The 16,529-nt window shown below is 49.1% G+C and overlaps 1 protein-coding gene across 1 annotated transcript in view; it reads right to left on the bottom strand.

The window, feature by feature from the left end:
- Window positions 1-11,334, bottom strand: part of CCT2 (chaperonin containing TCP1 subunit 2) — a 116,703-nt gene extending 105,369 nt beyond the window's left edge. Inside the window, exons 1-2 of the mRNA XM_075342469.1 lie at window positions 11,233-11,334; window positions 2,663-2,737 (exon numbers count right to left, since the gene is read on the bottom strand). Of these exons, the coding sequence (XP_075198584.1) occupies window positions 2,663-2,737; window positions 11,233-11,235 (78 nt within the window). The 5' untranslated portion in view covers window positions 11,236-11,334. The remainder of the gene's footprint in view (window positions 1-2,662; window positions 2,738-11,232) is intronic.
- Between the last annotated feature and the right edge of the window lie 5,195 nt (window positions 11,335-16,529).

Raw genomic sequence — 16,529 nt, 5'->3', positions numbered from 1 at the left:
GCCGCAAGTCTGGAGATTGGAGGATCCACCTTGGGACACTGAGTCCAGCCCTTGACCACGTCAGGGGGGAAAGGGTAACGTGTATCCTTAAGGCGCTTGGAAAAACGCTTATCTGGACAAGCTCGGTGTTTCTGGACTGCCTCTCTGAAGTCAGAGTGGTCCAGAAACATACTCTTTGTACGCTTGGGAAACCTGAAACGGAATTTCTCCTGCTGAGAAGCTGACTCCTCCACTGGAGGAGCTGAGGGAGAAATAGCCAACATTTCATTGATGGACGCAATAAGATCATTCACTATGGCGTCCCCATCAGGAGTATCAAGGTTGAGAGCGGCTTCAGGATCAGAATCCTGATCAGCTACCTCCGCTTCATCATACAGAGAGTCCTCTCGCTGAGACCCTGAACATTGTGATGATGTCGAGGGGATATCATAGCGAGCTCGCTTAATCGGTCTGGGGCTGCGGTCCGTGTCAGAGACCTCACCCTGGGATCCATGAGACACCCCGGGAGGACATTGCTGTTCCAACTGAGGGGGACCAGGGGGCAATGATTCCACAGTGCCCCTGGCTTGAGATGCCGGCCTGGACTGCAAGGCTTCTAATATTTTAGCCATAGTCTCAGAAAGTCTTTCAGTAAAAACTGCAAACTCCGTCCCTGTCACCTGGACAGTGTTAACAGGTGGTTCTCCCTGGGCCGCCCTTAGCAGAGGCTCCGGCTGAGAAAGTGCCACAGGGGCCGAGCATTGCACACAATGAGGGTCAGTGGAACCTGCCGGCAGTATAGCCGTACATGCTGCACAGGCAGCATAGTAAGTCTGTGCTTTGGCACCCTTGCTATTTGTGGACGACATGCTGTTGTCTCCTCTGATCAATACAGGAGGGTATATAGACAAAAATCAACAGTGCACCATACAGTGTAAAGTATAGTCTATAATCATATAATCTATAAGTACACTTCTGCACTAGTGGGGCCAGCACCACAGGTGCTGCTTACCGCCTTCGCAAAGCGGTTGTGTGGGCACCAGAAATCCTGCCTGGGTCTCCTTGAGCTTGTCTCTCCTCTCCAGCGTTAGCAGAGCTGAGAGGAATGGCTGCCGGCGTCCTGAGGAGAGGAGGGAGCCGTGGGCGTGACCCAGAAAAGTGCGGGAACTGGTGCCCCACTGTGCAGAGTGAGGGGGGTGGAGTATGCAAAGCATGCTCCAGCCCTCAGTGCTGCCGTCCTGTACAGCGTGCCGCCCTTCCCCTGACTGGCAGGGCTGGGGGCGGGAAGAAAACGAGACTAGGCCGCAAAAGCCGGGGACTCGAGTTATAAGCGCGGCCGCCGTATAAGCGCGGTCGGCGCGGAAGTCCCCGGCGCACTAACAGTCCCAGCCGCGCCGCAGTGATAACCATGGCAGCGGCGGTCAGCGCGGCAGTCCCCCTACACGAACACACTCAGCGACGCTGAAGTGTGTAATGGCACAAACGCAGTCAGCGCTGCTGTCCCCGGTGCACTAGCACACCCAGCAATGCTGGAGTGTTGCTGTGCGCGGTCCCCACGGGGACACAGTACCTCAAAGTAGCAGGGCCATGTCCCTGAACGATACTCGGCTCCTATCCAGCATGGTCCTCAGGAGCTGTGGATGGAGCACGGTCTCCTGTGCCTGGAGACCGAAAGGATCCCACTTCACCCAGAGCCCTAATTGAGGGATGGGGAAGGAAAGCAGCATGTGGGCTCCAGCCTCCGTACCCGCAATGGATACCTCAACCTTAACAACACCGCCGACAAGAGTGGGGTGAGAAGGGAGCATGTTGGGGGCCCTGTTATGGGCCCTCTTTTCTTCCATCCGACATAGTCAGCAGCTGCTGCTGACTAAGCTGTGGAGCTATGCGTGCATGTCTGACCTCCTTCGCACAAAGCATAAAAACTGATGAGCCCGTAGCAGTACGGGGGGTGTATAGGCTGAAGGGGAGGGGCTTTACACTTTTAGTGTAATACTTTGTGTGGCCTCCGGAGGCATAAGCTATACACCCAATTGTCTGGGTCTCCCAATAAGGAGCGACAAAGAAAATGAGATTCTGGGGGACAGCTCATTACATAAATATATTTACGCACATTGCAACATTTGATTGTCAAACCAATAAGCCATATTTCATCAACTTTTTTTTTTTATAGTACCTATGCCAAAGCCTAAAAATATGAGAAAAGGGGGGTTGGTTAACCTTAAGGACAACGTTTATAACTGCATTTCTACTTAAAAGTGGCATTTTCTAGACAGGTCATAGCTGTCAAAGTAAATATTGTTATACTACTGAATCCGCAACATAAATGTATCACGTCTGACACATTGGTCTGCCACTCCCCTCCACCATTGGGAAGTAGCAATAACCGTGCATAAAAAGTCACAATTTGGGCAAAAAATTTTGGAAAATTACTTGAAACAATTGACACATTGGTCTGAGGCCCTTCGTAAACATTGGAAGATATACTACCATGCTTAAGAACCCGAACTCAGGTCATTTCCGCCAAACGTCGGTCAACGCTCCTATGTCATTTCATGTAGGAAGATTTCAGTGCAACAAAACCTGTATACTGCCCTATTTTTACTACCAGGAGTAACAGTGTGGCATAATTAGTATGTGTATGAATGTGTGAGACTGGCAGGACGCACAACATAAGCCTTACCAGGCGGGCAGTCTCTGCTCGCTCTTCATCAGCTCCTGCTTTGAAGATGTTCACCGGTGCGAGTGAGAGGGAAGCCTAGAAGAGACATCAAGACCTGAGGTCAATATTATAGAAACATTACTCAGGGGCTATGGTATCTAAAGTGCATTCTTATGATGGATCAACATTTCCATTTTCTTTCCTATTGACCGTAAGAGAGCAAGTGAATACATAAACATTACAGAGGTCATAGCACAAAAACTAAAATAGGGACCTAAAGCCCCTCGATCCATTTCACTGCACTAAGGAGCGGAGGCATGGTCACACGTGCAGCATTATGGGAACAGTTACTAAATGTCCTATTTTATTACAAGTCAGGTCGCGGCCATATGCAAGTACTGAAGGCTCAGTTTAGCCCCTATGTCCACATTCCTAATAGCAGTTAGTTCTTCCATGTCTGCTGTGGCGTAAGGTTACCTAGCTTAGGGTAAGCTCCATAGGACACATGAACACAGGGGATAAAGCCAGGTATAGGGCGAGGGTGGCTGCACTATATACATAACAATGGTCAGCTAATGGGCCCCTATATAGGGAATTACCAAAACAAGCTTATATTTACACGGAAATTAAGGCCATTTGCGCACACTGCATTTTTTGCCGTGGTTTTTGCTGCAGAAAAGGTGTGATTTTTGTTCATAACATTTCTGCAGTCCTTCCCCAGCAAAATCTATGGAAAATCCAAAATGCTGTGAGCACACTGCGTTTTTTTTCCTATAGGTTTTGCCGCAGCAAAAAAGTAGCATGTCACTTTTCCGGCGGTACCTGCGTTTTTGCCATAGATAATGGTAGAAAACCGCAGGGACCAACCTGCGGAAAAATTGCGGCAAAACCAGGGGTGCGGAATTCTGCCACAGAGTGCGGATTTTTCTTAAGAAACTGAAATTTCCCAGTGTGCACAGACCCTTAGGCTATGTGTCCACGGGGACATTGTCCTGCAGCTATATCCGCAAGACATTCCGCAGGTGCTCCCAGAAATCCGCAACAGAACTTTCTCTGTTTCAATGCTGCGGATATACAGCAGAATGTCCTGCGGATATGGTGCGGACATTATGCATTGAGGATACAGTACCATGGCTTCGGCACTGCATCCTCAATGCAGAACAACTGCTGCAGTGATCGGGGTGCTCATACTTCCCTCCATCATGCAGCACCTCGCTTTCCGGCAGCCGGGTCACTGTCAGGCAGCGTCTGGTTCACTGTGCTGGAGGTGGGCGGGCCTGAACTACCTCCGGCTGTCACATGACCGGAGCTCGTGCAGGCTCCGCCCACCTCTTCCTTCCTGTACCTGGATTCACCGCGCTCCTGTACACCGGACGGAGAAAGTGACTCCGGTGAGGCAGGTAAGTATATGGGACCCTGCGGAGAAATCCGCAACAATAATTGACATGCTGCAGATTTTTCCGCACGGAAATCCGCACGATTTCCGCTGCGGAAAAATCCGCAGCATGGGCACAGCATTTCCCAAATGCCATAGAAATGGCTGGGGAGTAGCTGTGCTGCAGATTTTTGGGAAATCCGTGGCTTTTCCGCGAGAAATCCACGGCAAAATCCGCACATTTTCCGCAGCGTGGGCACATAGCCTTAAAGGGACTGTCACTGGGAAAACACTAACTAAACCCCTTAAGGTATGCAAGTGACTTAAACACGAAGACATAATATGGGCGAGCGATTTACGGTAATTGACAAACAAAGAAAAGGGGGAGGAGAGGTCCTGAGCACGGTCATATCTTTATGTACAGCACTCAAGAAAGTGCTGCCTGAACTTTGCAACCATGCTCACAGTGCTATTGTCGACTCATTTTTGATACCAACTAATTGCTATACTACAGGAATGATTATTATATGCGCTACTCTCCCTGACTTAGTGAATCCTCACATCACCCACTGTGCCCTGATTCTCCAATGCCAGCGTCTGGCATATCACATATGCAGATCGCATACTTGTGGTCACACAACTGCCCACTGACAGAGGATTCACAAGTCTGCAGTCACAGAGACTGCAGACTTGTATACTAAGGCCAGACAACTCATTTAAAAGGACTCATAAAAAGGACCAAAATCCCCGGCCCTTTATGTTAACAGAAATAAACCTTCCCTGGCTATGTCACCCCGTACAGAAATTCTAATAAGTCAGTAACCATGCAATAAATGGCTACATCGTCACCTCCAGGGCAAAACCGCTCTATACAGCAGATCTCCTCCCAAAATAAAGAGTATGGACAGAATTTGCCCAAAAATGACCATCTCCTCACACAACAGCTCCCTTTGAGTTGTCTTGAGTTTCCTCCCCTAATTCCAAGAGCCATACCTTTATTATTACGTCAATATAGCCATGATGGCTTGTTTTTATGTGGGACAAGTTGTATGTTTGAATGAAACTATTGATTTTACCTTATATTATACTGGAAAATGGGAAAAAAAAAATCCAAGTTCAGTGAATTTGAAAAAGAAAAAAAAAATGCAATTCTACAATTTTTTTTTTTTTTTTTTTTTTTTATTTACCATGTTTATTATTTGGTAAATACCTGATGATTCCCCAGGTCAGTATGAGTTCATAGATACAAAACAGATTTTTTTTTATTATTATTATTAAGGCTGCTTTCACACCTCCGGTTTTAGCAGAGCCGGCCAGTCCGGCTCTAAAACCTATGCAACGGATGCGGCGAAAAAGCCGCATCCTTTGCAAAAGTTTTTTAAATGCGGCCCGTCCGTTTTTTGCCGCTTGCGGCATGCTACTGAGCATGCGCAGTGGAAAAAACCGCATGTGGCGGCCGGATGCGGTTTTTTGACGCATCCGGCGTCCATAGGCATGCATTGAAAAATGCGCCGCATCGCCCAGATGCGGCGCGATTCGGTTGTTTTTGCCGCACAAAAAAACCTGCCAGGCAACGTTCCATCCGGCCGCCGCATCGGCTAAATCTGCCGCATGCAGCAAAAACCAGACGGAACGCAAGCCCATGCGGCACAATGCGGCACTAATTAAAGTCTGAGCAGGAAAAACGCAACCGGCAGCAAAAAAAAAAACGATTGCGTTTTTCCTGGAAAGTGCCGGATTGTGCCGCACAGGAAAAACCGGAGGTGTGAAAGCAGCCTTAAGTGGCGAGAAAAAAAACTGCACATTTGTCAAAAAAAAAATAAAAAAATTGAGCTTTTGTCGCCATTTTCAGAGACCTTTAGAGTTCTCATTTTTCGGGATTTGGGGCTCAGTCACGGCTTATTTTCTGCGTCTAGACGATTTTAATTATCCATTTTTTGCGTAGATGCGATTTTTTGATTGCCTGTTATTGCAACGTTGCGTCAAACAAGAAATAAATAATTTTGGCATTTTTAATTATTTTCCGGTTATGCCGGTTACCGATAGGATTAATTTTTTATATTTTGATAGCTCGGGCATTTCTGACTGTGGTTATAACAAATGTATATTTTTTGTTTATTGCTGCTTTATTTCCAATGGGGCAAAAGTGGGTTAAATTTGTGGTAAAAAAAAAAAAAAAAAATTAAAAAAAAAACCTTTTCATTGTTTTTACTAGGGGGACTTGAAGCTGGCACTGTCTGATCGCTTGTGCTGTATAGAGCCAAGCTGATACACGGCTCCGTAGAGAACAAGCGCTACTTTGGGACAGCCGACATTCACAGGTAGTTCGTTGTGACAGGGTTCATCAGCTGACCCCCGGCTGTCATGATAACCTATCGGTGCGGAATATGTTGGCGCTATAGAAATAAAACTTATTATTATTATCGGTGCCCTGTGATAACATCACGGGGTCGCCAAAGGGAGGGTGAATGGTGCACTAGATCGTTTTGTCAGAGTTTGACAGCGCAATCTATTTAGAGGCGCAGGTGGATCTTGGATTCCCCCATGCCTGTTGGCTGCTCATGTCTGCTAATCAGATCAGCTGACACATGCAGGGAAAGATGCAGGCTCAGAGCGTCAGCTCGCATCACAGTCCGAGACAACACCAACGACTAACAGCTATGCCCTTGGTCATGAAGGGGTTAATGTATAATCAGCAATAGGATTACTGTCCTAGGTGCAATAATTACATTTATCAACATTAATCTCATTTGTCAAGTGTTTGCCCATTCAGCCATAACTTGAAGTGCAAATTGTAATGTAAATAGTCTGTTATCCATCCTTCAGTCTTTATTACCAGTAATACCAATTATTTTAGATTAAGGCTTGTAAGTTAAAGGGAATCTGTCAGCAGGTTTTTGCTTTGTAATCTGACAGCATGGTGAAGTAGGAACAGACTAGAGACCCAGGGAAGTACCGTATTTTTCGGACCATAAGACGCACTTTTTCCCCCTCAAATGTTGGGGGAAAGTGGGGGGTGCGTCTAATGGTCTGAATGTAGGGCATGGCTGCGGGGAATGAGGGTGCTGCGGTGGAGCGGGTCATCGGGGGCACGAGCAGGCAGCAGCAGCGCCTGCCGTGACCACGTGGGCCCGCTCATTACATATGCACGCCCATCCTCCCGCCCATCTCTCAGCGCTGAAGCCGGGGCTGATAGGTGGGCAAGATGATGGGCGGGGATGAGCGCATAATTAACAGCCGGCCGTGATCACGCCTGGCAACTACAGCCTGTAGTGATCATGCTCGGCTGTATTCACTGCCCCCCGCGCATCATCATCAGCGCGGGGTGCAGTGAATCAATGTACTCACCGTTGCCCTGCAGCCTCAATGTCCTCCAGTCTGCCGGCCGCGCTGTGTGGACTGGAGACTAGCGGTGCTCACAGCGATGACGTCACCGCTGTGCGCACGTGTGTCTTCACAGCCGCGCCGGCAGACTGGAGGACAATACATCGCAGTGCTGCAGGGAACGTGGCCGGCTCAACACAGCACTGCCGGCACAGACAGGAGGAGGAGCGACGCTGCGTGGAACGAGGAAAGGGGAGTGTAAACGTTTATTTTTTTGTGTGTGCCGCAGGATGGTGGGGGTACATGAGCAGGATGGTGGGGGTACATGAGCAGGATGGTGGGGGTACATGAGCAGGATGGTGGGGGTACATGAGCAGGATGGTGGGGGTACATGAGCAGGATGGTGGGGGTACATGAGCAGGATGGTGGGGGTACATGAGCAGGATGGTGGGGGTACATGAGCAGGATGGTGGGGGTACATGAGCAGGATGGTGGGGGTACATGAGCAGGATGGTGGGGGTACATGAGCAGGATGGTGGGGGTACATGAGCAGGATGGTGGGGGTACATGAGCAGGATGATGGGGGTACATGAGCAGGATGATGGGGGTACATGAGCAGGATGATGGGGGTACATGAGCAGGATGATGGGGGTACATGAGCAGGATGATGGGGGTACATGAGCAGGATGATGGGGGTACATGAGCAGGATGATGGGGGTACATGAGCAGGATGATGGGGGTACATGAGCAGGATGATGGGGGTACATGAGCAGGATGATGGGGGTACATGAGCAGGATGATGGGGGTACATGAGCAGGATGATGGGGGTACATGAGCAGGATGATGGGGGTACATGAGCAGGATGATGGGGGTACATGAGCAGGATGATGGGGGTACATGAGCAGGATGATGGGGGTACATGAGCAGGATGGGAGCACATACCAGGATGCAGTATATAGCAAGATGGGGCTATACCAGGATGAGGGACATAAATATATACACAAGGCAGGAGGATCATTACCAGGATACGGAACCTTAGTAGAGAATTTGGGGACATTACCCCCATAATAGTGTCAGCAGCAGATCCTCGCCCCATAACAGTGTGTCATGACCACATTTTTTGCTTAAAATTTTATTTTCCTATTTTCCTCCTCTAAAACCAGGGTGCGTCTTATAGTCCGGTGCGTCTTATAGTCCGAAAAATACGGTATCACAGTTTACTTTACCGAGTATGGCGATTATTATAGTCAATTTTCTCTCCTGCAGGTCTAGCAGAGCACAGATGTTGAGCTGTGAATCACTCGACTGAAATGGCAAGCTGTGTACATTATATAGAGACACAGAGCTGCTAATCAGCGCTGTGGTTGGAGTATCCTGCATGTGTTAAGTTGTGCAGTAATAATCACCTGCTGATAAAACTCTGATTGCATTGAAACGGCAAAACACAGCCCACTAAGTGACAACCCTGTAAATAAGCACGTTGCTCCTACATTATGATGCTGATAGATTCCCTTTAAAAAGCAACCTTGGACTAGAGTGAACATGACAAAAGGGAAACTCACCAGATTTTTCATGTTGAAACTAAGGGTACCGTCACTTTTTAGCGACGCAGCAGCGATCTGACCTGGTCAGGATCGCTGCTGCGTCGCTACACGGTCGCTGGTGAGCTGTCAAACAGGCAGATCTCACCAGCGACCAGCCCCCAGCCAGCAGCGACGTGCAAGCGACACTGCGCTTGCACGGAGCCGGCGTCTGGAAGCTGCGGACACTGGTAACTAAGGTAAACATCGGGTATGGTTACCCGATGTTTACCCTAGTTACCAGCGTACACTGCTTAGCTTAGTGTGTGCAAGGAGCAGGAGCCGGCACTGGCAGCGTGAGAGCTGCGGAGGCTGGTAACGAAGGTAAATATCGGGTAACCACCTTGGTTACCCGATGTTTACTTTGGTTACAGCTTACCGCAGGCTGTCAGACGCCGGCTCCTGCTCCCTGCACATTCAGGATTGTTGCTCTCTCGCTGTCACACACAGCGATGTGTGCTTATCAGCGGGAGAGCAACAATAAAAAAACGAACCAGCACTGTGTGTAACGAGCAGCAATCTCACAGCAGGGGCCAGATCGCTGCTCAGTGTCACACACCGCGAGATCGCTAATGAGGTCACAAAAAACGTGACTCAGCAGCGATCTCAGTAGCGATCTCGCTGTGTGTGAAGTACCCCTAAGACTACCATCATTGGCAGCGCCTGTGCTGCATTTCATATAGGTGTATATTTTCCCCTGGCCCCCACCAAAAAGCTTTTTATTTTCTCCAGTGCTGTACGTAAATCTGGACTGACTAGTACAATGGGTGTCCTTGCTGGAGTGTTTGTCCCTCCTCTCCGCTCTCACCCTCCTAGGTCGTCATCCACTTAGCAGGGGAATCACGCACTTGCGCATACACATTGCTGGCTCACTCATGGGTACTATACTCTGCCCTACTGCAGACAGAGCCTAAGGGTACTTTCACAATTGCGTTCAGCGGAGTCCGTCACTATGGCGAATAGCGCAGTCTGTTAACGCACTGTGCTATTCTCCATAGACTTGTATGGACGACGCACTGTAACGCAAGTGTCAGCGTTGCATCCGCTGGATGACACAGCGTCATTATTTTGACGCTGCGTCAGACGGAGGGAACGCAGCATGTAACGTTTTTTTTGAGCGGCGGAAAACTATTTTTCACTGCGCATGCTCTTTTTTTTAAAAAAAAAATCACAGAAACTTTGTTTCTCGGTGGCCGAACGTTCAGCTGAGCACCCGGCCGCCGGGACCTGAGAGCGCTAGGCTGAGCGCCCGGCCGCCGGCACGTGACAGCTCTCGGCTGAGCGCCCGGCCGCCGGCACGTGACAGCTCTCGGCTGAGCGCCCGGCCGCCGGCACGTGACAGCTCTCGGCTGAGCGCCCGGCCGCCGGCACGTGACAGCTCTCGGCTGAGCGCCCGGCCGCCGGCACGTGACAGCTCTCGGCTGAGCGCCCGGCCGCCGGCACGTGACAGCTCTCGGCTGAGCGCCCGGCCGCCGGCACGTGACAGCTCTCGGCTGAGCGCCCGGCCGCCGGCACGTGACAGCTCTCGGCTGAGCGCCCGGCCGCCGGCACGTGACAGCTCTCGGCTCGCCCGGTGGCCGGGCGCTCAGCCGAGAGCTGTCACGTGCCGGCGGCCAGGCGCTCAGCTGAACGTTTGGCCACCGAAAAACAAAAAGTTTCTGTGATTAAAAAAAAAAAAAAAAAAGCATGTGCGGAGAAAAATAAAGGTTTCCCCCGCTCTAAGAAAAGTTACATGCTGCGTTCCGTCCGCCCGACGCAGCGTCAAAATAACGACGCTGCGTCGCTTAACGGATGCAACGCTGACACTTGCGTTACAGTGCATTGTCCATACGTCTATGGAAAATAGCGCAGTGCGTAAACGGACGGCGCTATTCTCCATAGTGACGGACTGCACTGAACGCAAGTGTGAAAGTACCCGAAGCCGGCCAGAGACATCATGGAACCAGTGCGGTGTCTCCCCATAGTTCCCGGTTAGCTCTTCGCACTAAGCTTTCTGATTTCATAGACATGCCCACCATGGCGCAGACAAGCCCATGGGTTGCCCACCATGAATCTACAGACAGGCTCACTAGTATTTGTGAGAATCACATGCGGTATAACGTATACAGTGAGGACCCTGTGACCCACTGCTCTCTGTTATCAGCCATTTCAGCATGGACTCTATAGGATGACACAGGGCCCAGCCGCGCCCGTTATGATGTGCAGGCCCTCAGGCGGCACCGCCATGTGCTCGGCAGCTCCGGGCCTCGCATTGTGCAGCTGCACGTGTATGCCCAGCTGGGCGGCAGCGGCTCCGATCCCGGCATACTCACCATACTGACACTGCTGGGTGCACAATGGAGAACACGCTGCCGCTCCACACACCGGCAGGAGACAGGAAGTGACGGAACTAACGACAAGGAGGTCGCAGAAAACGCTAGACTGTGGGCGGCGCCTGTCACTGGGGTGGCTGGCGTCCATCTTTGATATGGGAAAGGTATAAAAAAAAAAAAGTACGCGAAATTCAAGGGATTCTACATGATTGTACGTGTAAATTGCATGCCTCAAACTGAGAATATAGCTATATATAAGTAATATAGCGGAATTAGTACGTGTTATGGAATGGTCATGCGTTTGCCAGTTTCAAAGATGGCCGCCGTGCTGCTTCGTCATTACTCTTCCACTAGGCTCAGTGTATCTCCTTCTAGGGCTGTAGGTGGAGAATTTCGAAGCTAGGATTATCCTTCCACCAACATGCAAAAAGAACAGTACGTTGTCTTAGCAACCTAGCATAATCTTAATGTTATTGTCCCAGGTTTCAAAACTGGTGGGTTGCTATAGGCAACAACTCCAATATTGTTTCACAATCCTTTTGTTAAATCACCAATTTAGACTTTTTCTAGTGGAGCAGATGTAGGTTAATATAACTCCAGTTATGTGCCTGGTATTACTATATGCCAGGGGTGCCATCCATCCAGAAACATTGTGCATTTCATATAGAGGGCTCATTTGTCTTGTATTTGTACAGTTCTCATCTTCCAGTGCACAGTGAATGCAGCCAGTGGCTTCATGTCGCCATCATGGACTATATACAGTACATATACCCTTATGTGGAGCCTATAGTACACAATGACCCATTATTTGTCAGGGATTTGTGTTAGGTTTCACACTACGTTTTTTTAACATGTGTCCTGAACGTTTTTTTGCAGCAAAAGCGGATCCAGATCAAATACGGTTAAATTTCAATGCATTTGCAATGGACGCGCGTCAACATGCGTTCACCTGCGTTTGCGTGCGTTATAGTGAGGATACAACGAGTGGCAGTAATTTAACATTTTTCAAAAAACACTACTTGTAGTGTTTTTGAGCTGCGTCTAAATACTGTTTGTCACTAGATCCTGACTATACTGCACGCAAACGCATGTGAACGCAGGCATGCTGATAGGCAGGATCCTGTTGGGCAGAAACCAGCGTGATAACAGTCACTCTCTCTCCCTCTTCCTCCCCCTCTCTCTCATACTCACCGATCACCGGCGCGCCGCTGCACGGCTGTCACACTGCTCTGGCGGCTTCTCCTCTTTTGAAAATGCCGGCCGCTCATTATTCCATCTCGTATTCCCTGCTTCCCCCGCCCACCGGCGCCTATGATTGGTTACAGTCGGACACGCCCTCCACGCTGAGTGACAGCTGTCTCACTGCAACCAATCACAGCCGCCGGTGGGCGGGTCTATATCGTGCAGTACAATAAATAAATAATTTTAAAAAAACGGCGTGAGGTCCCCCCCTAATTTTGATACCAGCCAAAGTAAAGCCACATGGCTGAAGGCTGGTATTCTCAGGATGGGGAGCCCCATATTATGGGGAGCCCCCCAGCCTAAAAATATCAGCCAGCAGCCGCCCGGAATTGCCGCATCCATTAGATGCGACAGTCCCGGGACTCTACCCGGCTCATCTTGAATTGTCCTGGTGCGGTGGCAATCTGGGTAATAAGGAGTTAATGGCAACCCATAGCTGCCACTAAGTCCTAGGTAGTGCCTGTGTGTGTGCAGTGCTGATGGGGTCGGTAGTACCTGCGTGTGTGCAGTTATGATGGGTGCGGTAGTGACCCTCTTTTTTTTCTCTCTCTCTCCCTCTCTTTCTCTCTCTCTCTTTTTTATCTCTCTCTTTTTCTCTCTCTTTTTCCTCTTTTACCCTCTTTTTTCTTCCTCTCTCTTTTTCTCTTTTTTCTCTCTTGTCTCTCTCTTTTTTCTCTCTCTCTCTTTTTTCTGTCTCTCTCTTTTTCTCTCTCTTTTTCTCTTTTTTTTCTCTCTCTTTTTTCTCTTTTTTTTCTCTCTCTCTTTTTTCTTTTCTCTCTATCTCTCTTTTTTTCCCTCTCTCTCCTTTTTTCTCTCTCTTTCTCGCTTTCTCTCTCTTTCTATCTTTTTCGCTTTCTCTTCCTCTCTTTTTTTCTCTCTCTCTTTTTCTTTTTTTTCTCTCTTTTTCTCTTTTTTCTCTCTCTCTTTTTCCCTCTCTCCTTTTTTTCTCTCTCTTTCTCTCCCTCTCTTTCTCTCCCTCTCTTTCTCTCCCTCTCTTTCTCTCCCTCTCTTTCTCTCTTTCTCTTTTTTCTTTCTCTTTTTTCTTTCCTTTTTTTCCGTTTTTTCCTTTCTTTTCTTCCTTTCCTTCCTTTCTTTCCTTCCTTTTTTTCCTCCTTTTTTTTTTCTCTCTCCACTCACCTTGGTATTGATACCAGCTTCGGCTGTTCGATTTGAATATCAGCTTCGGCTGTTTGCCTTAAACCTGTATCATCTGACCAGTACTATCTCCTATGGTACGCAAGTTTGTTGCCATACCTGTACTAACTATCTCTCTCTCCATATGATTAAGAGCATACTCTGCAAAAACGTGTGGAACCTTACCATCATTTGCAAACCTCCGGTTGTCCTCCGAGACCCGTATTTCCTTACTCTGACCAGTGATGTACGTTCCGCAGTATATTTTCATGTATATTTGTATTATTCTGTACATAATCTATGTATCACCTGTATATAATGCACTCATTATTGTTATTGTCTTCACACCTTTTCAGGCAACGACCTTGAGAAAGGCTCTATGCCGAAACGTTGGTGCTGTTGCTCTGGTTAGGGTACCTTCACACTTAGCGATGCAGCAGCGATCCGACCAGCGATCTGACCTGGTCAGGATCGCTGCTGCATCGCTACATGGTCGCTGGTGAGCTGTCAAACAGGCAGATCTCACCAGCGACCAGTGAACAGCCCCCAGCCAGCAGCGACGTGCAAGCGACGCTGCGCTTGCACGGAGCCGCCGTCTGGAAGCTGCGGAGACTGGTAACTAAGGTAAACATCGGGTATGGTTACCCGATGTTTACATTAGTTACCAGTGTGAGCAGGGAGCAGGGAGCCGCGCACACTGAGCGCTGGCTCCTTGCTCTCCTAGCTACAGTACACATCGGGTTAATTAACCCGATGTGTAATGCAGCTACATGTGCAGAGAGCAGGGAGCCGCGCACACTGCTTAGCGCTGGCTCCTTGCTCTCCTAGCTGCTGTACACATCGGGTTAATTAACCCGATGTGTACAGCAGCTACATGTGCAGAGAGCCGGAGCCGGCAGCACAGGCAGCGTGAGAGCTGCAGAGGCTGGTAACTAAGGTAAATATCGGGTAACCACCTTGGTTACCCGATGTTTATCTTGGATACAGCTTACCTCAGCTGTCAGACGCCGGCTCCTGCTCCCTGCTCGCTTCATTTGTCGCTCTCTCGCTGTCACACACAGCGATCTGTGTGTCACAGCAGGAGAGCGGCTTTGAAGAAAACGAACCAGGGCTGTGTGTAACGAGCAGCGATCTCGCAGCAGGGGCCAGATCGCTGCTCATTGTCACACACAGCGAGATCACTAATGAGGTCACTGCTGCGTCACAAAAAGCGTGACTCAGCAGCGATCTCGGCAGCGAGCTCGCTGTGTGTGAAGCACCCCTTAGGTTCCTTTTGCAGTGTATTAGTCAATAAATTCACTTTTGCATAATTCCCCTCTTGTCTTCAATTTGAGTGCTGGGATTCTCTTTACTATATGATTCTTGATCCCCTAAGCACCTTTAGCGTATGTGGTGAAGCCTGTAATTTCTATATATTTATATTACTATTTTTCCAGTGCTCCCACTGTACCATCTAGTCCCATGTCGGCTCCTGTTCTCTCATTTAATGATGAGCAAGCCGCTAGTATCCTTGCCAAGGTTACAAGGACTCAGTTCCTCACCATCCCCTCTGACGAGATCCGCACACGCGATTTCTTAAGGGAGACCAAGAGGAACACAGCCCTTGAACTTCACGCAGCCACTTTGGCTGAATATTTCAAAACCCAGAGAATCCCGAGGGGGCTCAGGGTCTCATTACGGCCCACTCTGTTCTCAGACAACTCTGAGTACTGCAAGTCATTTGAGAGCATTCTTAACAAATGTTCTTTTGACATTATACTTCTTACAATCGACTACCTGCAAAAGGAACTCATCAGTATTGACGCCAATATCAAGAATATAGAGACACAACTCTCCCAGACTTTGAACGCTACGGCCCTAGAAGAGCTCAAGACCAAGTGTAACTCTACGTTGTCTGAATATAGAGACACGCTACAAATCCGCAAACGTGGCAAATTTTTGCGGGACCAAGAGGATTATCTCAAGAACCGTGTATACCGATGGCAATCATCTGCTCCATCTCGCAATTTTCGCCGTGGCGGCGGTTTCTCTTCTGGGTCCGACAGCGACCACTTCTCTACAGATTCCCAGTCTTTTTTAGGTCCGAGACGTCCTGGAAAAAACAGACGAGGAGGGGGCGGAAACACCGGGGGACGCCCAGACAGAGTCACGACTCGCTCCCAAGTAGGGACAACATTGTGTACAACATATCCAGCCAGACCCTGTCCCCCCTTGAGACCCAGGTCCTACAGAAGGGACTCTCCTTCTGTCCCACCCCCTCCTTCAGCACCTTTAATCTAGAATATGACCTCAACAGATTCTTTAGAAATCTTCGCCTGAAAGCACACTTTGCTACTGGCACTCCTGAGTCTAGCCCACCATCTTCTGCATCCGTCACTTCGTCACCCCCTAGCGGGTTTACACTTAAGGGTCTCAACCTCAGGACTCCCAGTAATTACCAACCACCACGCCGTTACCACCCAGTTGAGACCTTCATCAGTCTAGTCTCAAGGGATGTTCAGGCTATTACTACGGACATCAGCAGGGGGCACTACCACCTGAGTAACAACATGACCCCCGATGAACGCAGGGCCCTGACTTCACTCAAAAATCATAAGAACATTGTCATCAAGCCAGCCGACAAAGGCGAGGCGATTGTGGTACTAGATAGAATCTACTACATGGATGAAATCCGCCAGCAACTTAATGACACCAACACTTACTGTCCATTACCTCTTGATCCCACGTCACGCATTTCCGCTCTGATACGGGAAAAGGTGCAACATTACAAACAGAATAACATCATTGACGACAAATTGAGTGAGTTTTTGACCAATAACCATCCCATCACCCCGGTGTTCTATACCCTGCCCAAGATTCATAAGAATTTGACCTCTCCACCCGGCCGTCCCATCGTCGCATCCACCGACTCGCTACTCTCA

This window comes from Anomaloglossus baeobatrachus, chromosome 4 (assembly GCF_048569485.1).
Source record: "Anomaloglossus baeobatrachus isolate aAnoBae1 chromosome 4, aAnoBae1.hap1, whole genome shotgun sequence".
NCBI lineage: Eukaryota > Metazoa > Chordata > Amphibia > Anura > Aromobatidae > Anomaloglossus > Anomaloglossus baeobatrachus.
This window is presented reverse-complemented; position numbering and strand designations above follow the sequence as displayed.